This window comes from Lepidochelys kempii, chromosome 11 (genome assembly GCF_965140285.1).
Source record: "Lepidochelys kempii isolate rLepKem1 chromosome 11, rLepKem1.hap1, whole genome shotgun sequence".
Classification (NCBI taxonomy): Eukaryota; Metazoa; Chordata; order Testudines; family Cheloniidae; genus Lepidochelys; species Lepidochelys kempii.
The window spans coordinates 45724111-45748834 of NC_136390.1; the positions used below are offsets into that span (position 1 = coordinate 45724111).

The window sequence follows — 24724 nt, forward strand, 5'->3', positions numbered from 1 at the left end:
GTCGAAGTATACAGAATTAATACATAATGCATATCTAGGACAGGTGTTACCCTGATATTTGGCTAGTTGGGTGTTATATCTATATGCATGTCTTCTACCTAGTTATCTATGTAGGGTTTGTTAACTCTTTTTAGTCTTTGATACCATAGAGACTAACAAACTTATTTGAGCATAAGCTTTCGTGAGTTACAGCTTCATCGGATGCATGCAGTGGAAAATACAGTGGGGAGATTTTATATACACAGAGAACATGAAACAATAGGTGTTACCATACACACTGTAACAAGAGGCATCAGGTAAGGTGAGCTATTACCAGCTATTACTTACCTGATCACTCTCATTACAGTGTGTATGGTAACACCCATTGTTTCATGTTCTCTGTGTATATAAAATCTCCTCACTGTATTTTCCTCTGCATTCATCCGATGAAGAGAGCTGTAGCTCATGAAAGCTTACGCTCAAATAAATGTGTTAACTCTCTAAGGTGCCACAAGTACTCCTTTTCTTTTTGTGGATACAGACTAACACAGCTGCTACTCTGAAACTAGTCTTTGATAGTTATAGATAATTCTATAATGAATTTGAATATGAAATTTAGCTCTGGTGTAAATGAGTAAAACTCTCATTACTTTACTTCAGTGGGCCTGCCTCTGTTTATACCAGGGTTGAATTTAGCATCCTGAGTCCAATTCCAAATGGACTGTAACAATATTACTGGGTACTAACAAAAGTTAAAGAAATGGATAACAGATACATTAGATATGGATGAGCCATTGCAAATGCTTTTCTAACCTCTAATCTTAATACATTACAATGTGTACAAGTTGAGGGGCTACTTCACAAACCTTAATAGAGCTCACTATTAACCTAACAAGAAGGTAAACTGCCCCTTTTAAGATGGGTACACTGAGGCAAATGAGTATATGAAAGAGTAAGTGACTTTGCTACAGTCCAACAGCAAGTCAACGTCAAAACTGGAGGTAGAAACCAGGAGTCCTTCCATATAAGACTCCTTTTCTAGACACTAGAGAATCCGACATTTTGAAAAACATTTACCAATCCCCTCTCCTAAAAATGGCTATACATTTTCAGAACTTCCTCTACCTACATCCTGGTTGATGAGAGAGGATAATGGAGAGACTATTCTTGAAAAGTTTGGGTATTTTTGTCAGGAATGCAAAAAACCTGCTTTTTTCCTTACTGATGGTTTCCTTTTCTTCCTATGCAAAAACGAGTGAACCCCCCCCCCCCCCCCAGGATTGCTAATTCAACTTGTCTGTCTGTAAAATGTTAAAGAACATGCCAGCAACATTGCAGGGAAAAAGGAAAGAGAAAGACAAAGAGAAATAAAATAAAATAAAATAAAATGGCTAATTTGGTTAAAATGGTTAATAGTATAAAATGGTTAATACGCAATTAAGTATCAGTGCATAGATATCTCAACTTAGTTACTCCACAAATGGAGTGAACTTCCTTTGAACAGATTAATGTGTTTGAGAATAATGGAACTGATATACATGTATAGATATAAACACTTAAAGTTCATAGACTTCAGTTGTGATAAGTGCTTCCCTGTGCCACAATGTTACTGCTGAAGAAATGACTTTTATAAATATGTATAATTTTTGATTACTCGGAAGAGCCTTAATGAATTTGTTGCTAAGCCATTTCCCATAATATCCCTAAATTCTCATACAAGTTGAGTTACAAGGCACTGACGTGATTTTTCAAGTGTTGATTGTGGGTCAAATTCAGACCTGACGTAAAGCAGGCAGGACTCCTTTGAAGCCAACAGAGTCATGTCCAGTTATACCAAGTCTGAATTTGGCCCTGTAATTGCAACAGTACCATACCTGTCCATGAAAATAACTGGGCTGCAGTAAGTGGCCTTTGGAGTGTGCAGTGGTGAGAGAGAGAGGCCCACAGTGTTTAACCACATTTTTTTATTCTTATTGTATAAATACTCTTCCGCTGTAGTGTGGGGGGGAACAGTGATGTTAATTAAATTCATTACAACTGTATAGGGTCCAAGGATGTTCCCTGGCATGTATATGCATGTAATTAAATTGGCATAATTCCAGACAGACTTCGGGCAGTTCTACACTTAAAATGCTGCAGCGGCGCAGCTGCACTGCTCTAGTGCTTCGTAAAGACGCTACTATGTCTACGGGAGAGCCCCTCCTGTAGGCGAAGCCCTCCTGCCGAGACAGCGCTGTCTACGCCGGCAGGCGGTGTCTTTACAGCGCTCAGGGTGTGGATTTTTCACACCCCTGAGCGACATAGTTCTACCCATGTAAGTTTACCGTTTAGACCTGGCCACGGTGAAAGTGTTCATCAAAGAGTAAAAATGTTTACCCCTGAAATTAGAAATTTGGATTTCACGTTTTCGATATTTGGCACATCTGAACTAAAACTGAAACCGACACTTATTTTGTATCTGTTAGTTACAGCACATTTCTTCCTCCTGTACGTTAGAGAATATGGCAACGGAAGATGTTGAAAAGAAGCCAGTTAGTTATTATTTATTATGTATATTACTATAGCATCTAGGAGCCTTAGTCATGGACCAGGCCCCATGCTGCTAGGCACTGTACAAACACACAACTAAAAGATGACCCCCTACCCCAAACATCTTACAAGCTAAGTATAAGACAAGAGATGGACACAGTTGGATGGGGGAGTACAAGAAAATAGCGAGACAGTACTGGTCAGCATGACAGGCAGTGGTCTCAGCACACCAGTAGCCTAACCGTTGTCAAGTTGTTTTCTAGGCATCATAGAAAAGGAAAGTTTTAAGGAGAAATGTGAAGACCAAGGAAGTGGCTTTGCGGATTTTTTATGTGGAATTCCTCTCATGCATGAGGGGCAGCATGGGAGAAGGCACAAAGGTGACTGCAAATTTAGCAAGCAGGGGATGGAGGCTGGCATCATAGGCCAACGGGAGGCAGGAATCACCATCTTGATAGCAAATGATAGAGATGATAGGTAGAGAGTGGAGACAGGTCACAAAGGGCTCTGAAGTTGAAGACAAGTAGCTTATGTTTGGTGCTATAAGGAAGGGGGGAGCCAGTGCAGGGATGCAAAAAGAGGGATGACACGGTCAAAGTGACAGGCTAGGAAAATTATTTTTCCCAGCAGCAGTCTTAATGACTATGGGGACAAGACTGCACCTGTCAAGGCCAGAGGAAAGGGTCTTGCAGTAATTGAGATGTAAGGTGAGAGCCTGGATGAGAGTTTAAGTGGAGAGGTTGGATAGGAAAGGGTGCATCTTAGAGATGTTAAGCAGAAAAAATCTGCAATATTTAGACACAGCCTAGAGAAAGGGCTGAGCTGAAGGAGATGCCCAGAGGGCACTGACTGACATGCAGGATGGTGGAGCTGTCACAATAATTGAGAAAGGAGTGATGGGGATTGGAAGGCTTGCGGGGGGGGCGGGTAGGTTGGGAGTTCTGTTTTAGCCATGTTTTGATTGAGATGGTGGCCAGACATTCACAAGGAGAAGGAAGAGAGACAGTTCAAGATTTTAGTTCAAATAGGAGGAGACAGGTCTGGAGCAGAGATGTAGATCTGTGAGTTTTCAGCAAAAAGACGGTAGTTGAATAATTTTTGTGGATGAGATGACCCAGAGATAAGGTGTAGAGGGAGAAATTAAGGGGACCAAGGACAGAGCCCTGTCCAAGAACTCTGTGGAAACTTGAAAGCTTGTCTCTCTCACCAACAGAAGTTAGTCCAATAAAAGATATTACCTCACCCACCTTGTCTCCATAATGAATTAGGCAGGAGTAAGAAAGCAATTAAGTCATTAATAGTTACATTCTTTACTGCATTCATAAGCATCCTTCTTACATCTCAATATCATTCAAAAACAAACCAAAAAAGGAACAAAAAAAGCAGAACTACATTACTCTTCTTGGCACTCAGTAAGACAAGAGTTAGCCAGTTTTCATAAGGGATTCTGAAATAATTACTTTCTGCTCTCTCTATTTTCTGAATGTTGAGCAACTAGTGGATGTAGTCAGCATACCTACAACCTAACCAGTTGTACAGTGTAGTGAGGAGTGAGAGAGGGGCCTGTAGGGCTCTGCACTGGAAAAATAACATTACAAACCTGTATGCAAATCAGGATGATGTAATGTTTCCTAACATCTTGGCTACCTTTCATGTTTCTAAATATTTTTCTTCAACATACTACTCTGAAACAAACAAGCAGCCAGATTTTATTTAATTAAAAGGTTATTTTTGTCTGCATAGTCTAAGGACAACAATTTTGCTTTAAAAAAAGTAGCAAATAGAAGCTAGAAAATGTACAGTATTTAATCTCAAAGATCTCTGTAGAGTGAAATAAACTAAATACTTATTTTAGAGATGATGTGGCTACAAGAGAGAATATTTGGACATCTCTGAAAAATTGGGAGTGCTCTGTAACTAGACTGATTATTTGATTAACCACACCACTACTCCTAAAGTTGCTGAGATGAACTCTCATTTCCAGAAGTGTTATCTGTTTGGATCCGGTACAGTGACAATGTTGACACTTGTTAATTTCTATGACATTTTATTTCTGATTCTGCATTCCAAGTCCTTGGGCTACTTTCTTATAAAGAATTTGGCTTGTTTTCAGGATTTCAAATTATTTTTAACTAATCAAAATATACGTATGCACTCAAATATTTATGTTCAAAAGTTTGGGTGAGTTTTGTACTAATGAAAATGGACTGGCTAGAGTCAGGAAATGTACAAATAGCCACATGCAGCTCTGCTACTGCACTATCTTGACCCATTATATTTTAATCCTGGGCTTCTCCTGAGCAGTGTGCCTATTGTGCTAAGTGTAGTAGTGGTTTTCTGAGGTGCGTGAGTAGAACTAGGATGCAGCAGACCGAGGATGTAACAATACCATTCTATTATTCTGTTTGTTGAAGGCAGGCTACAGGCCGCAGTGTCCCATCACACCTTTCCCTCTCCATCACCAAATCAATACAATGCCTGTTTCAGACTTACTTAGCACAATCTGCAAGCTTCTGTGAGACTATAAACTTTTCCTAGTTACTAGTATCAAAAGGATTATTTGCTGAAGACTGAATCTCTGACAAAAAGCTTGTTACTGTTGTAGTTATAAGGATTTATTTTCAATGGAATCTAATCTCAGACTTCATCTATCACATGCAAATTTACATACAGAAGGCCAGATTCTCAGCTGGTGTAAACTGACATTGCTCTGTTGACTTCTATGGAGCAATGTCAGTTCACACCAGAAAAGAAACCAGTTCACTTACTAAAACAAACACAAAAACAACAAGCCAATCCAAGAGCTTAATGCACAACCATAGGTCTCTGGCTTTCCAGTGGCATACCTCATCCAGAGCAAAATAGGTTTGGAAGACTTTCAATGGAAATTAACACACATTAAGCCAGATTCATGTCCCTACTCTGACAACACTTCAAAGCTGCAGAAAATATGGTGGATCTGCCCAAAGGAGGGAATACCACGGCCAGCCATTGGTATAAGGAGCATTCCTGGTGTAAAGTCTGAAGGTCGGGGGTGTCTGTGTTCTCAGGATCCTTTGCTGGTGTGGGTAGCTGAGTAAAACTTAAAAACTACCTTTGTCTCTCACCTTCCTCAACTGTACTGATGTATACTGGCTGCAGCTGAAAATCTAGGCCAGGCTTGGGAAATTATAATATAGATTGGACAAGCTGGAAATACTGTACACAGTATTGTAAAATTTTTCATTGCAGTATGCAGCTCACATCTGGGCAAAAGTAAATGTATTGGTTTGTTTAATCTATCTTCCACTGACATCAGATATTTATTATTTTGCCAATATTTTATATTCCTCTTGCAAATTTGGTCATATGCATTTTATAGGTATTGGACGGGAAATTTTTTGCAGTATTGCATGTGTCTGTTCAAGCATACAGTGTTGTAGGAATGTTTAGAAAAAATATTAAAAGAATACAGCAAACTTTTTGTATTATATCTAGGTATCTTTCACTTCTGTTTAAAGATGCTTTGGTTCTTCTGCTAAACAATAAAAATAATGTTATCTGCATCTTTGAATCTGAAACATTTGACTGGAAAACATGTTTTACTTGCATTTTGGGCAAAACTAATCCTAAAATTCTAATCCGTGGCTACTAAAATGACTGGAAACTTAATAAAAAACCCCCTGGGTGTCTAAATAAATGTATGAAAGATGATGAATTGGCATTTTGCATGCAAGTATATTCACATGGGGCTGTATCTGAGCTCCTTACTCAGTACTTGCTCAGGCAAAACCGCCACTGAAGTCAACTGTGAAACACTCATCTTCATTTCAGTTAAATGACACATGTAATTGTGTATTCTCATTGACTTCAGGGGCAGTTTTGCCTGAGTACTGTAAGTACTGAGTAAGGACATCAGGATTTGACCCCACAAACTGCATTTCAAATAAGCTGATGGGCAGCAAATATATTTTCTTTATCTGGAAATAATGAGCAACTTTATTGCTTGTATTTACAGCTTTAAGGCTATAAGGAACAGAATACATTTCACACTCACAAATACTATAAAGTAGTTTTACAAGCAGTTGCAGAATTAAAACTGGAGTGATAATAAAAAGCTTTGCATTTGATCTGTTTGCGTGTCAGCAACCTAAACTTTACTTTTTTTATGGTCTCCACAGATTCCATATACAGCTGTAAATGGCCCCACTTCCGAAACCAACTTTCCACTCCCAGCAACTACTAACCCATTTATATCTGTGGGTTCGTTTCAAATGTTTTAAAGTGATTAAATGTGGTAATAAAAATGAACATTGGCTAAAACAAACAAAAACATGGTGTGGGGGGTGGTATTTGGAGAGTAGTTGCTATACTGACTTTGTGCAACTATAGGATCCCTCTTTGCTAGGAGAATACTTCTGTTGGCAGCTAAGTCACTTTTACAGCCAAAAATGTGCCAGCAGTGTGGCACAAAGCACCCACACAGCACCTGGGCCATTTGAAATTTGGAGACTAAATTCAATTTTTGAAGTGTGAAAGAGAGGAATTTTAAACCTGTTTCAAGCGCACATCTCAGCACAGCCTTCACTGTGGCAGAACTAATATTGGCCATGGGCAAAATTCTACTCAGCTTAGACTCCAGACTATTGGAGGTATTAGCACTCTGGCATCTCTATTACTTACACTCTGGTGATGCGATGAAACTAACTGCCTTGGCACCAAGGGTGTAACCTTACTTCTCTTGCTTCTACTAAATTTCCCCCCTCAACTTTGCCCAGACTGTCCCTATTAGGTATAGATGAAGTTACTCTTCTTCCAGGATTATTTTAGAAGACCAGTATTAGAAGCGCTAGTCCTATTCTAACGGAAAGGCCCAAACCCTTCATTTCAAATGGCCAATTACAGCCCTGCTAGGAGCAGAGACAAGTCCCATTGACTTGAATTTCTTAAATTTTAAAACTTGTCTTGCTTATATAGGGGATTAAATTGATTCTGCCCAAACAGGAGCAAATGATATCCTCATTCATCATAGAGAATTTTTAAGAAGAAACATCCTGCATGAATTCTCTTCCTTTTGGGATCTTCCACAAGATCTTAGCCCATAAATTTCACCTTTCGTGTTATGTCTAGATCACCATTCTTCCCAGACATTTATCCTTTTACTTATCCACTACCCTCTTTCTTCTTATACACCTCTTTTCCCCATTTCTATTTTCCGTACTGCTTTCTTATTTAAATATTCAAGCACTGTCATAAACATACACCCTCCCCCCCACAGCAATAATAAACCGACACTAGTGTGGTATACAGACACCATGACTATTTTATTAATTAACATTATTTCTCATGACTATAATATACTTTACCATTTCAATAAATTGTAAGTACATTTTTTGGATTGTTTTCAATCAGTTTTTGTTGTTCTTACTCAGTATATTTGCCTACAATAAAGTTGAGAAAATGGAATTTCTGGCAAACCCGCAGAGAGAGGATATTTAACACCCACACCCACACCACAATGGACAAGAAAAGCTGTGTTGGCAGGCAACCCAACAAAGCTGTTGACAGATTCTATATATAAATAGTTTCTTTGAAAATGCCTACCAAATTCATAAAATGAAAAGGAGTACTTGTGGCACCTTAGAGACTAACAAATTTATTTGAGCATAAGCTTTCGTGAAGTCTTTTCAAAGTCTCTCCCTATGGGAGCAAAGTCTGTGCTGTACATGTCATTGATAATATCTTTTACTGTACACCATGAACACTGACATTGCTATTATGACCATGCACACCCATGCATAGCATTGATGCAACTATTAATCCACTGTATTCCATAAAATAGCACTTTAGAGCCAACTGCAAGTCTGTTCTGCAGTAGCTGGGGAAAGAACGACGCACACACTTCCCATTTTGGTTAGGGCAGTCCCAGCTGAAGAAAGCATCTCCTTCAGTGAGACTAATCATGTGCTTAAAGTTAAACAAGTGCTTAAGGGCTGTTCCAGATTGTGGCCCAGCACTGTACCCAGACAGTTTCTCTTACAGTAAGGGATATATTATTTCCTGATTTTAAGACAAAAATACTTTATTTTTCAAATAGCAGACATGAGACCAGAGGCAGCAGTGTGAGGCATGAAAATTTCAGGCTTTTCATCTTCCCACTGTTAAGAAGTCTATGTGTGTTGTTCTACCCGGAAATCATCTCAGTCTCCCCATCTGGTGCCCCTACTTTTCTTTGTCTTTTTCCTCTCAAATTACATTCCCCCTCTTTCACGTTGTGGATGCTGCCAACGTTGTCAGCAAAGGCCAATGGTCAAGGAAGCAGGACATCAGTGGGACTATTCATACATCCAGTTAAACACAAGGTTAAGTGCTTTGCTGGATAAGGTCCTAGGAGCCTTAACATTCAACCTGTGCTACAGAGAATTTCCTGCTCCATGGGGTGAATCTCACAGAGTAATGACAGGTTTCAGAGTAGCAGCCATGTTAGTCTGTATTCACAAAAAGAAAAGGAGTACTTGTGGCACCTTAGAGACTAACCGATTTATTTGAGCATAAGCTCACAGAGTAATGAGTTCCTATTTTACAGAATCACACAACCCCACTTCCTGCAGGACAGGTGGAGTTTAAGACTTCAGGCCTGCAGAGATTTATTCTGCATGCAGCAGAACAGTATCTGAGCACAGCAGCAGGTCTCAAGAAAAGTCACTGTCATTTGCCCAGAGGATCTACGTGGCTTCGGCTATCTCTCTTCTATTGGATTCACCACTTTCATGATACTACTTTGAATGGTCACTTAGAATATGTGCAAAAAGAAAAGGAGTACTTGTGGCACCTTAGAGACTAACAAATTTATTTGGCCACTGAATGCATCCGATGAAGTGAGCTGTAGCTCACAAAAGCTTATGCTCAAATAAATTTGTTAGTCTCCAAGGTGCCACAAGTACTCCTTTTCTTTTTGCGAATACAGACTAACATGGCTGCTACTCTGAAACCTGTTAGAATATGTGCTAACTACTTATGCTTAACAATCTGTTCCATTTTGCATTTAGCTGAGACACTTGGAGTACCTTTCCCAGACCCAAAGAAGAGCTCTGGGTGGCTTGAAAGCTTGTCCCTCTCACCAACAGAAGTCGGTCCAATAAAAGATATTACCTCACCCACTTTGTTTCTCACATTGGTTTTGCTGGTGCTGAGATTACTGAACTTTTCACACAATGTTCCATCATCAACATTATTTTTTATTATTTGTATTACCGTGGTGCCTAGGATTCCCAGTCAAAGACCAGGACTCCATTGCGCTAGGTGCTGTACACACACAGAACTAAAAGACATATACTGATACTATACCACAATCTAAGTAGCTTAGAATTTAAGGTTTGGATGATGTTTAATTAATAGGAGAGAAAATTCTTAAAGAATGAATACCTAGGCAACTGCCTGCCCTTTGAGGCCGTGGTAACTAATGCTAGCCATACAAGAAATAACCGAGAATTTACCAGAGCATTTCTAATTATGTCCAACCGCAGAAGCCTTATTTTCCCCAAATTCACTAGGTTGTCTGGAGAATAATCACTGGCAAAAAAAGCCCCCTAAATATTGATAATTATGCAGCTACTGTCTTTAAAATGAGTGGGAAATTATGAAAGGAGGTAAACATTCAGGTGAAATGAAAGGATTTTGTTTGGATAATCGATTTTAAAAGCACCAAGAAGCATCTGGGAAGTGTTACATGTTTACCTTTGGCAGAAAGATTATTTTTAAAGCAGCAATAGAAGTGACACTATTAGGGAGTGACTTGATGATGGACTTGTGGAATGTGAATTGAGGCCTGTCGCAGAACATCACACATCATTCCTAGTTGATGAAGAAATAGGATCAGTAACTGAGAAACTGGAAAGATCCCGTCACATCATGATTTCTTGAGGAAATGTGCCTCAGCATGTTGAGTTCTACTACTTAGAAAAGGTGGTAAAGAAAGAATATTCGCCATTGTTGTCACAATTACCTATATTGCAGAGTCTGCACTAAAGCAAACACTGAAGGCAAGAGCCTTCTACACCTGATAGAGCATGGGGCGGAGGAGGAGGGAAGGGGCTCTCTGATCCTTGGGTTGCCAGTCCTGTCTGAAGGAGCAAGGCAGAGCAACCTGAAGGCTGCTGTAAAGTAGTACTGACTACAACAACCTTTAAAGGGCCAGTCTGGTGGTCAGGAATAACCAAATTGTAATAGCTCTCCAGAGACAGGTCCGCCTTCCTGCTGTCCACGGCCTGATGGCTCTATACTGCCCAGAATTTCCCTTAGTCCACCAAAACCACCAGGTAGCCACTGAAACTGGCTTTAAGGTTGCTTTCAGACACTGACACAGAACAAATCAATATTAGCAGGGGCCAGAATGTGGTTTTCTTGAACAAAGAGGAGTGTTTCACAGTCAAAATGTCCAAAGACATCAAATCCCAAAAGGTACATACTCTAATAGGAGACAGTATATACACATCAGGAGATCCTTATGAACTGAATTAGGACTAAATTTGAAATGCCTAAATATATCATCCCTCAAACACAGCTCCCACTGACACCGTCGGGACTGGATCATACACTTCATGGATCAATTGGAGCAAAAGACCCTACCTTTATATTCTGAAGTCCATTTCCAACCCTTCTATGTAGTTTAAAGCATTTGCATTTATTGTCTGACTTCAGAATACAAAAAAGATGATATTCCAATTTCATGTCCCTCCATTTTGAACTATATTTGTTTTCATTTAGAAGTGTGATGAAAGAATCCTTTTTTATTTGATAAGTAAACAGGTTCATTATTATTATTGTATGCATTCGTAAGGCTCTCATCACTGTAGTATCCAGGCTATGCTGGCTTGAGAGCACTTGGAGAAAGGACTGTTTCTCCTATACAGTATTCTATTGCATTCTCAAAGCTATATTTAAAAAAAAAAAATCACTGTATTGCATGCTGGTTGCTATCCCCTGCCCTGTCTCAGGGGGATTCATTCCACTGGTGCTGATATTTTACATCTATATAGCAACTTTCATCACTTTACAAACTACAGTGGGGGCCCCAATTCTGCAAAGAATTACTCTTGCACCTATAGTTATCCTCGTGGAGTCCGACTGTTACCAGAGGGAGAGGTAAGTGAAAGGAATCCTCAACACAGGCTACAGAGTAGAAGTGGAATTTCTCTAGAACTGCTACTGTATTAGACGACTTGGCTTGCCTGGGTGGTTGGTGCATGTGCACAGTGGGGCAGGATGGGGTTCAAGAAATCCTCCCATCGATGTGGAAAACAGGGCCCCTGATTCCTTCCCATTTTTTCAAACATCAAGTCTGGGCAACAGGCACCGTCAGGGAAAGACGTGGGCTGCAGAGGCTTCTCCTCTCTTTCTCCTTTGTGCATGCTGTTGGAGCTGTGAACATGATGGGGATTATGGGTACTACGCAGTGCATCGCCCGTGCACACACAGCTGCTCTGGTGCAGCATGCACAAGGAGTGGACGCCCTGCAGCAGCCATCACTGGAGCAATATTAGGCTTAGCCCATGGTTCAGTAGCTGTCTAAGACTCTGATTTATCAAGGTCTTTAAGCCTCTGCTTAACGTTAAACACACGAGTAGTCACACATTTAAGTTCCTTGCTGAGTTAGAGCCCACAGAAGTGGCAACCTCAAAGAGAGTTGAGCGTTAGCATTTGGGGGCAGGCCTGCAAAACAACTCTCTCCACAAATTTATCTGTTTCATGTCCACCAGCCACTCAGCACAGATCCAGGCTGATGATTTTTAGACAGGGTTAGTGAGGTGATTCTGTGGGTTACACCTCACACTTACCGGTCTGCTTTTTCATAAAAAGTGTACGTGGCGTGGCAGAACAGGGCAATGTTTAGGTCTTCCCTCCCCCGCCTCCTTCCACAGAAGTGGAATCCAGTTGCTGGGTCTTTCAACCCTCACTATTTGTTGACATTGATTTATATTGGTTATTTCAGGAAAAAAGCTAGAAACTTACCTTAAAAACAAAAATGACTCAGATTCATCTTCACAGGGCCACAGGTTTGAACAAGGGACCCGTGTGTGCCCCCTCCATCTTATCAGTGTCATTAAAAACTATCAGCCATGTGGCCCTTTCTCCATACATAATATCTCAAACTATGATATCACAAACTCCTGCTAATGTTCCTTAAAAGGATCAATTCTTCCACAAATTAATACTTGCGGGGAAAAGGGAATTAACAAGAAGTTATACAGTGAACGACTAATTTCATAACCCTAATGATCTAGAATGTTTCTCAAATGCGGCCACCAGGGGTTTTTGTGTGGCCACAACAGCCTTCTGGGCAGCAACTGGGGCTAAGGGGGAGAAAAGCATTGGCCCCTCCCACTTCCTCCTTTTTGCTCCTGGATGCGCTGCCCTGCACCGGGACTTCAGTAGCCTAGCTGTGTGGCCCCCCAGCTCTAGCCACAAGGACCTAACCTTCAGCTGCAGGTCTTCAGCCTCCGGCCCGTGGTTCCAGCTGCATGGTAGCAGGTGCTGGGCTCCCAACTCCAGTCCTGGACTCCAGCCGCGCAGTGGCGGGCACTGGCCCCAGGTGCCGATGACCCCAGCCCCAGCTACATGGCAGTGGGCTCCAACCCCTGGGCCTGGCCGCGGGGCAGCTGGTGCTGACATCCAGCCCCAGCTGTGGAGCTTCAGTCGGTGTCTGGCCCCCAGTTCTGGACTTGTGGCTCTAGCCCCCGGCCCTGATCCCCTGCTCCAGCTGCTCAGCAGCAGGTGCCAACCCTCAGCTCCGGCAGCACAGCCCCAGCTCCTGGCACTGATGCCATGGCCAGCTGCACAGCAGCAGGTGCCAACCCACACCTCTGTTCCTGGGCTCCAGCCACATGGTGGAGGGAGCTAGCCCCGGATGCCAACCCCTGGCTCTGGCTGCACAGCAGCGAGCGCTGACTCCTGGCTCCAGCACCCAGCGCCGATCCCTGGCTTCAGCCACGCAGTTCCTGTCCCCAGTTCCATGCTCTGGCCACGGGCACTGAGCCCTGGCCCTATGGCAGCAGACACCAGGCCCTGGCTCTGGCCACGCAACAGTGAGACTCATCACCCATCCCCGCTGCCTCCCACAGCCCCGCATCTATCCCCGCACATTGCCTGGGGCCCCCGCTGCATCCCTTGGTCCTGCATCCACCCCACCATTACCTCTGGCCCCTGCTGCCTCCCCCTTTCGTCCCCGCCCCCATCCAGGGCTTAAGAGGTCCTGGGGCTTGCTGAGAAAAGTGATATTAACAAACATGCAAGTATCACTTTTCACAGCAGAGTTACTAGTTACCTGTGAAAAGTGATACTTGTATGTTTGTTAATATCACCTTTCCTAGCCTCCCAGGTAGCTACTAAGTGTGCTGTGATATTAAGAAATATACAAATATCCCTCCCGAAGGGAGAGGCAGCGTTATTTTTACTACTGAATCTGCCAAAAAACCCTTCAAATATAAATTACACCGAAAGCTTGTGCTCTAATAAATTTGTTAGTCTCGAAGGTGCCACAAGTCCTCCTGTTCTTTTTACTGATTTGGATGTGTATATTTAATTCTTTTTCCTAAAATTAATTAAATATTTTAGAAAAAGTGTCAGTGCGGCCACCAGTGAGCATCAGTGGCCGCACTCTGAGGCCACCAGTGAGCATCGGTGGCCGCACTCTGAGGCCACCAGTGAGAGTTGTTGTGAGAACCCCTGACTAAAACAACAAAATTAACAGTAACACTTCAACAGCTAAACATACAAAGATCAAGAAAAATGGAAGCAGGGTAATAAGGACAAGATACAGGTCAGAGAAAAGGACACACAAATATTGCAGAGATATTCCTAAACAGAGGAGAGTTGGAGGCTCAAAAGTAAGTACCACACCAAAGTATGATTCAGCTAGAACTCCAAACCTGTGGAATATAATCTGCCAATAACCACTGTTCTTGTATTCTGGCTACACAAAGCCAAAGAAGCTTCACTGAGGCATAATATTGTCTTTTAATATGGTGGTTAATGAACAGTGAATACAGTAGCTTATTTCTGAGTCACACTATCCTATTAACACCACAAGAGGAGATTGTTGCTTCTCACAGCAATAGATTCAAAAAGTAGCATCATTCTCAAGGTCCAAATTCAGCCCCTTACATCTGCCAGAAATCATATTTACCTGCAGTAACCAAGTTCTCCTGAAGACCGTTCAAAATGTTTGAACAATAAGGACTTGGGTGAATTTGGCTTTGGCCTTTGAGAGAGAGAGAGAGAGAGAGAGAGAGAGACAGACACATACACTAAAATTTCTCCTATGGTTGTGGTCACACCATCACAAGCATAACCTACTGGCGAGTGAGTGCTTCATGTCCTTCCCAATGCCTGATGCATGGCGCTTGAGAGTCTTCCTAGCGAGAGTGTTTGGCTCTTTAGCTCAAGCTAGCTCTTTCAGCTCTGGATGTCCCCGGTTCAATCCCCATTGTGTAGGCCAAGATGGTGACCATCACATAAGCACTAATGTAAACAGGTCATTGGCAACCTACTACCAAAGTTTCTTACCCTGTTCAGAGCACATGTAGATGACAGTGGTAAAAGCCAGTGGTCAGCCTACATAAACATTCCCCATCCATGCTATGTTACCACAAGCAGAACTGCACTGATACAGCAATGGTAGAAAAATTACAAAAAAAGTTTGGGTCCAAAAAAGGACAGAGAACCAAAGATGAGCAAAGAGAACTTAAAGATTCACAAAACAAGAGAAACACAGTTAAAGAAAAACAAAAATACAGATGCAAGCTAAGCGTCCCACAATAGAAATCTTTAAGACCAACTAAAATAAATTTACCCATAATACAGATATTAAAAAGAACCCATCCCTCAGAGGCAGAAAGATATGCTGAAATATTAAGAGTAAAGAAAAAAAATCTATCATTCTCCAAATTCTCAAAGGCAATGTAAATGATTCTTTCTGTTGCAGCAAACATACAATAAGGTAAAACCCACTCTTACATATATATTTTTTCAACTACAGTTTTACAAAATCACATCTAATATATAGCATTATCTGGTTTTTTAGACAGTAATCTAATAAAACTTCCCTTGCATTTTCCCACTCCATCTCTGACTCATTTCAGAGTAGCAGCCGTGTTAGTCTGTATTCGCAAAAAGAAAAGGAGTACTTGTGGCACCTTAGAGACTAACCAATTTATTTGAGCATAAGCTTTCGTGAGCTACAGCTCACTTCATCGGATGCATGAAGTGGAAAATACAGTGAGGAGATTTATATACACACAGACCATGCAAAAATGGATGTTTACCAAACACATTGTAAGAAGAGTGATCACTTAAGATGAGCTATTACCAGCAGGAGAGTGCGGGGGGCGGGGGGCAGGGCAGAAAACCTTTTGAAGTGATAATCAAGGTGGGCCATTTCCTGGAATAATACATTTAATAATTCCATAATACATTTCCAGGAAATGGCCCACCTTGATTATCACCTCAAAAGGTTTTCTTTCCCCCCACCCCACTCTCCTGCTGGTAATAGCTCATCTTAAGTGATCACTCTCCTTACAATGTGTCTGGTAAACATCCATTTTTGCATGGTCTGTGTGTATATAAATCTCCTCACTGTATTTTCCACTTTATGCATCCGATGAAGTGAGCTGTAGCTCACGAAAGCTTATGCTCAAATAAATTGGTTAGTCTCTAAGGTGCCACAAGTACTCCTTTTCTTTTTACTGTAACGAGAGTGATCACTTAAGGTGAGCTATTACCAGCAGGAGAGCGGGGGGAAAACACCTTTTGTAGTAATAATCAAGGTGGGCCATTTCCAGCAGTTGACAAGAACGTCTGAAGAACAGTGGGGGGTAGAGGGGGGGAATAAACATGGGGAAATAGTTTACTTTGTGTAATGACCCATCCACTCCCAGTCTCTATTCAAGCCTAAGTTAATTGTATCCAGTTTGCAAATTAATTCCAATTCAGCAGTCTCTCATTGGAGTCTGTTTTTGAAGTTTTTTTGTTGAAGAATTGCAACTTTTAGGTCTGTAATCGAGTGACGAAAGAGATTGAAATGTTCTCCAATTGGTTTTTGAATGTTATAATTCTTAATGTCTGATTTGTGTCCTGTCAAGGTTCCTCCCCCACTCTGAACTCTAGGGTACAGATGTGGGGACCTGCATGAAAAAACCTCCTAAGCTTATCTTTACCAGCTTAGGTCAAAACTTCCCCAAGGTACAAAATATTCCACCCGTCGTCCTTGGATTGGCCGCTACCACCACCAAACTAATACTGGTTACTGGGAAAGAGCTGTTTGGATGCGTCTTTCTCCCCAAAATACTTCCCAAATACTTCCTTGCACCCCACTTCCTGGACAAGGTTTGGTAAAAAGCCTCACCAATTTGCCTAGGTGACTACAGACCCAGACCCTTGGATCTTAAGAACAATGAACAATCCTCCCAACACTTGCACCCCCCCTTTCCTGGGAAATGTTGGATAAAAAGCCTCACCAATTTGCATAGGTGACCACAGACCCAAACCCTTGGATCTGAGAACAATGAAAAAGCATTCAGTTTTCTTACAAGAAGACTTTTAATAAAAAATAGAAGTAAATAGAAATAAAGAAATCCCCCCTGTAAAATCAGGATGGTAGATATCTTACAGGGTAATTAGATTCAAAAACATAGAGAACCCCTCTAGGCAAAACCTTAAGTTACAAAAAAAGATACACAGACAGAAATAGTTACTCTATTCAGCACAATTCTTTTCTCAGCCATTTAAAGAAATCATAATCTAACACATACCTAGCTAGATTACTTACTAAAAGTTCTAAGACTCCATTCCTGGTCTATCCCCGACAAAGACAGACTATAGACAGACACACAGACCCTTTGTTTCTCTCCCTTCTCCCAGCTTTTGAAAGTATCTTGTCTCCTCATTGGTCATTTTGGTCAGGTGCCTGTGAGGTTACCTTTAGCTTCTTAACCCTTTACAGGTGAGAGGAGCTTTCCCCTGGCCAGGAGGGATTTCAAAGGGGTTTACCCTTCCCTTTATATTTATGACATGTCCATTTATTCTTTTACGTAGAGACTGTCCAGTCTGACCAATGTACATGGCAGAGGGGCACTGCTGGCACATGATAACATATATCACATTGGTAGATGTGCAGGTGAACGAGCCTCTGATAGTGTGGCTGATGTGATTAGGCCCTATGATGGTGTCCCCTGAATAGATATGTGGACACAGTTGGCAAAAGGCTTTGTTGCAAGGATAGGTTCTTGGGTTAGTGGTTCTGTTGTGTGGTTGCTGGTGAGTATTTGCTTCAGGTTGGGGGGCTGTCTGTAAGCAAGGACTGGCCTGTCTCCCAAGATCTGTGAGAGTGATGGGTCGTCCTTCAGGATAGGTTGTAGATCCTTGATGATGCGCTGGAGAGGTTCTAGTTGGGGGCTGAAGGTGATGGCTAGTGGCGTTCTGTTATTTTCTTTGTTGGGCCTGTCCTGTAGGAGGTGACTTCTGGGTACTCTTCTGGCTCTGTCAATCTGTTTCTTCACTTCAGCAGGTGGGTATTGTAGTTGTAAGAATGCTTGATAGAGATCTTGTAGTGTTTGTCTCTGTCTGAGGGGTTGGAGCAAATGCGATTGTATCGTAGAGCTTGGCTGTAGATAATGGATCGTGTAGTGTGGTCTGGATAAAAGCTGGAGGCATGTAGGTAGGAATAGCGGTCAGTAGGTTTCCGGTATAGGGCGGTGTTTATGTGACCATCGCTTATTAGCACCATAGTGTCCAGGAAGTGGATCTCCTGTGTGGACTGGTCCAGGCTGAGGTTGATGGTGGGATGGAAATTGTTGAAATCATGGTGGAATTCCTCAAGGGCTTCTTTTCCATGGGTCCAGATGATGAAGATGTCATCAATGTAGCGCAAGTAGAGTAGGGACATTAGGGGACGAGAGCTGAGGAAGCGTCGTTCGAAGTCAGCCATAAAAATGTTGGCATACTGTGGGGCCATGCCGGTACCCATAGCAGTGCCGCTGATTTGAAGGTATACATTGTCCCCAAATGTGAAACAGTTATGGGTGAGGACAAAGTCACAAAGTTCAGCCACCAGGTTTGCCATGACATTATCGGGGATACTGTTCCTGACGGCTTGTAGTCCATCTTTGTGTGGAATGTTGGTGTAGAGGGCTTCTACATCCATAGTGGCCAAGATTGTGTTTTCAGGAAGATCACCGATGGATTGTAGTTTCCTCAGGAAGTCAGTGGTGTCTCGAAGATAGCTGGGAGTGCTGGTAGCGTAGGGCCTCAGGAGGGAGTCTACATAGCCAGACAATCCTGCTGTCAGGATGCCAATGCCTGAGAGGATGGGGCGTCCAGGATTTCCACGTTTATGGATCTTGGGTAGCAGATAGAATACCCCAGGTCGGGGTTCCAGGGGTGTGTCTGTGCAGATTTGTTCTTGTGCTTTTTCAGGGAGTTTTTTGAGCAAATGGTGTAGTTTCTTTTGGTAATTCTCAGTGGGATCAGAGGCTAATGGCTTGTAGAAAGTGGTGTTGGAGAGTTGCCTAGCAGCCTCTTTGTTCATATTCCAACCTATTCATGATGACGACAGCACCTCCTTTGTCAGCCTTTTTGATTATGATGTCAGAGTTGTTTCAATGCCCCTCTGCTATGTACATTGGTCAAACTGGACAGTCTCTACGTAAAAGAACAAATGGACACAAATCAGACATCAAGAATTATAACATTCAAAAACCAGTTGGAGAACACTTCAATCTCTTCGGTCACTCAATTACAGACCTAAAAGTTGCAATTCTTCAACAAAAAAACGTCAAAAACAGACTCCAATGAGAGACTGCTGAATTGGAATTAATTTGCAAACTGGATACAATTAATTTAGGCTTAAATAGAGACTGGGAGTGGATGGGTCATTACACAAAGTAAACTATTTCCCCATATTTATTCCCCCCCTCCACCCTCCACTGTTCCTCAGACGTTCTTGTCAACTGCTGGAAATGGCCCACCTTGATTATCACAACAAAAGGTTTTTCCCCCCGCTCTCCTGCTGGTAACAGCTCACCTTAAGTGATCACTCTCATTACAGTGTGTATGGTAACACTCATTGTTTCATGTTCTCTATGTATATAAATCTCCCCACTGTATTTTCCACTGAATGCATCCGATGAAGTGAGCTGTAGCTCACGAAAGCTTATGCTCAAATAAATTGGTTAGTCTCTAAGGTGCCACAAGTACTCCATCTCTGACTCAATAGCTCTGGAATTAGATGGTGATATGGTAATTGAAAATACACTTGTAGAATCCACTGCTTCAAACAGATTCCCAGCTCCCCACTAGGATCTTAGTTGCCAAGTTCAGCAAAGCAAGGTCAGGGAGTTATGACTCTGTCTCCTCCATAGGGACCTGCACCTTTTGGGCCCATTTGTTCTTAGCTGGTAAGGCAGCAGTTCACTGATCTGCCATTGTGATTTATTTTGAGTGCTCGAAACACCTGCACTAATGTGAAGCTAAAAGATATCTGGGATATTTTTTTTAGTTCACGTTAACAAATAAATAATGATACGGTAGCAACTTTGTGGGCTGGAGTCCCTTCTAGTGGCATTAGGTTGTTTTAACCCCTTTCTAAAACTAGGCATGGATTAGAGAACAAGTAGGGTAAAGGCAAATGGCATGAGGCAAGTATGCCTGAGACAGGCTTGTGGTCTGGCTCAAGCACTACACAAAACATCTCTCTACTGGTGGGCCCCATCTGCCAGCAGAAGGACTGGTCTTGTGGTATAATGAAGGAGATTCCAACTCCCATTATTTGGACCCTTGTTTTGGCCTACAGGGGAGTCTACTCTTTGATTTAATTGTCATTGCTGGGATTAAAATTTGCTGGGTAACCCCAGATTTGCTTCAAGTTTAATAAAGTTGCAACCACAGGCTTCTACAGTGAAACATGTGTGACAGTAGAACCCGGACAAGTGGCAGTAGAAATGGAGTGACAGGCTATTTTCACTTGAAATTTTCAAGCTAAACAGTAGATTCAGTTTTAGGGGTTTGTTTGTTTTTTAGTTTACATTCAAGGAGATAATATGAGATATTTTCCATTGCAAGATCCACAAAGTTAGAGTTCTTTAAAAATATCTTAGCATTTTCACATACCTTTCACAATTAAATTCTCTCTTTCATTGTCTAATTTTAGAACATGTCCTGAAGATGCCTCTCGATTCTCTCACTCACTCTTCTCTTATTTTAGTTCTATTGACCATTACTGTGTGTCTGCCATCTCTTTTATTGTTTTATAAAATCTTGGTTTTATTTATTGGAAGGTGCTACCTGGGTTTATATTGTTTCACACAAAACTAAAATGTAGGTGGATTAGGTAAACCAAACGGAACCTCAACCTTTTTAGGCTAAAGGCCCAATCCATGAGAGTTTTGCCTGCGTAAAGAGTGCAGGATTGAGCCCTAAATGGCCATTAGCATGGGAATTAGTCACTTCCACATTAAAACATTTTCTAATGTCATTCTCCTTTTGGCATTTGTGTCAAAGCTCAGCTCCTGGGAAAAGGGTGATAAACAGTGGTCATGAAGGAAGCAGCAAACCTCTCAGAGTCTATTTCATTTCATAGCCTGGGAAACCAAAAGTGGCTGCTTTCTACTGGATAAGGATTATAGTAGTATTTCACACTGTGCCAGAAAGTTCAGGAAACATTTCTGCTTTATTCAGCAACATATCACAGAGGGAACAGAGCAAAACTGAAACAATAACTCACACACACTAGGGTTAACAATATTTCTGAGATTACCAGAAGGAACAGAAGAACAAATAACGTGGAAGCTTACATGAGGTTGTGGAAGCCATTAAAAAAAAATCTATGCTACAAGGCTCCCGTGTATTTGTTGAAGGAGATTTTCATAGCCATAACTATCCTCATTTGGTTTGAGCAGGCCTCCCCTTTTTGAGAAAGGGAGTTTCCTGGAGACAACTTTTGCCCTCAAGATACACACAATAACTTCAATGGAAGCTGAATGGAGCAATTCTAATCAATTCACAATCACAAGTTTAGATGGCATTAGTACAACATGTTCCATATTTTGTAAATATAAATTCCACACGAGAATCTTATAAACGTTATTTGAAATTAAGCCTTAGTACTGTGATATAGGGAATGTTTCATGTGTGTTACAGATGTTTTGGTACTGAATATCAAATACAGTCATTCCTGTATAGCAAAGCATATTAGCAGTTTACAAAAACAAGTCACAGACCACTAACACTCAGTCAGACTCTCACACAAACACAAAAAAGGAAAGCAAAAGAATGTAGAGAACAAAAATTGTCATTGACCTGATTTGTCAGAGATGTTGGCTGTGACTGGCGTGGTGGAGCAGCTTGTGTTAGCCTTTGCGCTGTCCTTGGAAGAACCAGCTTTTGGTTTATTTTTCGTTGCCTCTAGTGCTTTGACCTTCTTGGCATGTTTACTTCCTTTGTAGTGGGCCTCGGCCTGGCTCTACAAAGGAGAACAAATCAGGCTCATTTTTTGTACTTCCATATAACACAATGGATGATAATATAGAAAAAATGATACTTTCAATAATAGGCACCATATTATTCCACCTGACAAACTTTAGTAGCACCTTGTTAATTACTTTCCAAAGGTTAATGTATTTTATGTATTCAGAGGGGAAGACTTGCATTTTGACGGAGATTTTAATGAAGAGTATGTATTTTCAGCACCTTGGAACATGAGGTTTCAAGTGTATATTAGAATTGACAGCTGCTTATCAAATTCCTTACTGTCATACCCATGAAAGATTTAAACCTCTATGTAAATGTAAACACATCCAATTTCGAAAACTTCTATTTAATTTTCATGTGCTGTTCCCTAATCTTTATTGCTTATCGTTAGAAAGATGTACTCTATGCTGTAACAGGATTAAATAATCCGTTTTTCTCCTCCTTGACCTAGTACAAGAGTTATAAAGTATTTGCATCATTACACTAATAGCAATTGAAATGGGCATTAATAAGATTATGACTTCACTATTAGATCAAGGGGGAAGGGATGAAAAAAAAAGAAACATATAAGCTATAAACTTTAATAGCCCCAAATGAAACATACGAAATGCATAAAATGGTTACCAAGTTATGTTATATTTTATCAGTAGTCTTGTAGAGCTCTTTCCAAAGCCTTAAAATGTTGGAATATGAAGGACAGGACACCCTGGAAAAGGTTGTACTTCTTATTAGCTTCTTTTCTAAAATGTTATAAAATTTATACTACACAGTTCTGTAGAAAATTAGTAGTGTAAAATAACATTTGGTGTACGTTAGACTTTTGTCACAAAGTTATTCATAGAAACTAAGGGCAAAGTTTTCAAAGTTTCATGCCTAAAGTTAGGCACCTGCATAAGTGTACTGATTTTCAGAGGTTCTGAGCACCCATTGCTCCCATCGATCGTATATACCAACCACCTATAAAAATCAGGTCACTTATTTAGACCCCCAAGTTTGAAAATTTTAAGCTATGGTTTTTTAAACACAAAGCTGACTTCCAAAACACTAATTTCATTAACAGCCTTTATAGAATAGAAAATTGCTGAAATATCTTATATTTATACACAATCCATAAGCTGTTTTAACATACATTTAAATAGTATTTTAGCAATAGCTTTGCATTACTAATGAGAGTATCTATTTGTAAATATCATCCTTTTAAAGATTTGAAACTTCTGTTAAATAGGTGCCACTATTGAAGGACACATATTAACTATTTAAGTTAATATTGTGATTTAATTCAAACTAAAACGTTGGGAGCAATCATGTTTTCCATACTGACACAGAGATGACCACATCTCAGTGCCCCACATGTAAATATCAGCACAAGAAACATTTACTGTTTTCATGCAAATGTACATTGTTAACACATCTCTCTATCATTGGATTAGGACTACTGCATTTTGCTCACTATGTTAAATGAAGGAAACCATGAAACAAACGACACATGCTTTATGAATATTGACTTTGGGATCCGAACACTTTAGGTGTTATAAAGCAGCGTTGCTATAAAGAGGGCAATTGTACGAGGGCTCAATGTAACTAGGCACCACAGTACAGTCACCATTGGCACAGCATGTAATCACAGAGCCTTACCATGAAGGTGGAATGTAAGCAAACAGTAGGAACAAGTGAAACAGACAAGAGAACGCACACAAATCTGTGTTCACTAAAGTCTTCATGAAAATTATTGACACCATTAAAATCACTAAAGCATGCAGCTAAAATAGCCACTTAGGTGAGATGAAGTACTTATACTGGTGTATATTGCAGCTTCATAGGTGAGCACATGTACTGTAAAATAAAAGTAAATGCTTTCTGCTCTAAAGGAACAGAATAGACTGCATGTTCTACCAGACTGTATACTTCTGAAAAAGTTTTGCTAAGCAAGTGTTCAGCAATAAGAAATACGAGGCTAACTGTAGCCTGCAAACCTTTCCAAAAAACTAACAACCTAATATTAAAATAGTGGGTACAATATTTACAGTACAGAGTCTAACAATTAGTTGTGATGCAACTACTCTAGACTTCAAAACATCTGCAGTATTAACATATAATAAAACACAATGCAAAGATTATAGAGCAACAGCTAACTGTACAGCATAATCACTACTTTACATACAGTATTTAAAGGGACACTTAACTTGAATTTTTTGAAACTAATTTCAAAAATTCAGCTTTCTGATAAAGCACCCTTTAAATAGTATATACTGATTTAAAAAAAAATCTTAATTTTCAAAGGGTTTTTCTACTCCCCTATTTAGGTTTAGAAAGGGTCTTTAGGGCTAGCTGGGGGGAAACCACCACCAAATTTTCAGATTCAAATATGATTTTCAAGTTGATGGTGTCCCCTTAAATATTTTAACTACAATTATGCTCAATGCATACATGTTCTGGTGACAAGAGCATGTGCTGCCTGAGGCCAAAATCTACACCATAAAGAAACATAGGGGCACCAAAGAGAGAGGTTTACTACATCAGTACATTGCTAATAAGCCTTTCTGCTGATATTTGCAATGAAAGTACCTGCAACATCATACTACTGTTTTTGATTCACTTCATTCAATCGTCATCTATTGTACAAGAGACCTGTTGAAAACAAACAAGTCCAGATAGAATTAAAACTAATGTAAGCTTTTTATAAATATTTGCAAAGCCTTCACTGAATTCTGCCGGG

The 24724-nt window shown here is 40.8% G+C and overlaps 1 protein-coding gene across 8 annotated transcripts in view; it reads right to left on the bottom strand.

The window, feature by feature from the left end:
- ZNF385B (zinc finger protein 385B) overlaps positions 1-24724 on the bottom strand; it is a 305035-nt gene that overhangs the window by 12530 nt on the left and 267781 nt on the right. For all 8 annotated transcript variants that reach the window (XM_073306049.2, XM_073306053.2, XM_073306046.2 and 5 more), the window contains one exon: positions 21838-22000. In XM_073306049.2, coding sequence (XP_073162150.1) covers positions 21838-22000 — 163 coding nt within the window. The remainder of the gene's footprint in view (positions 1-21837; positions 22001-24724) is intronic.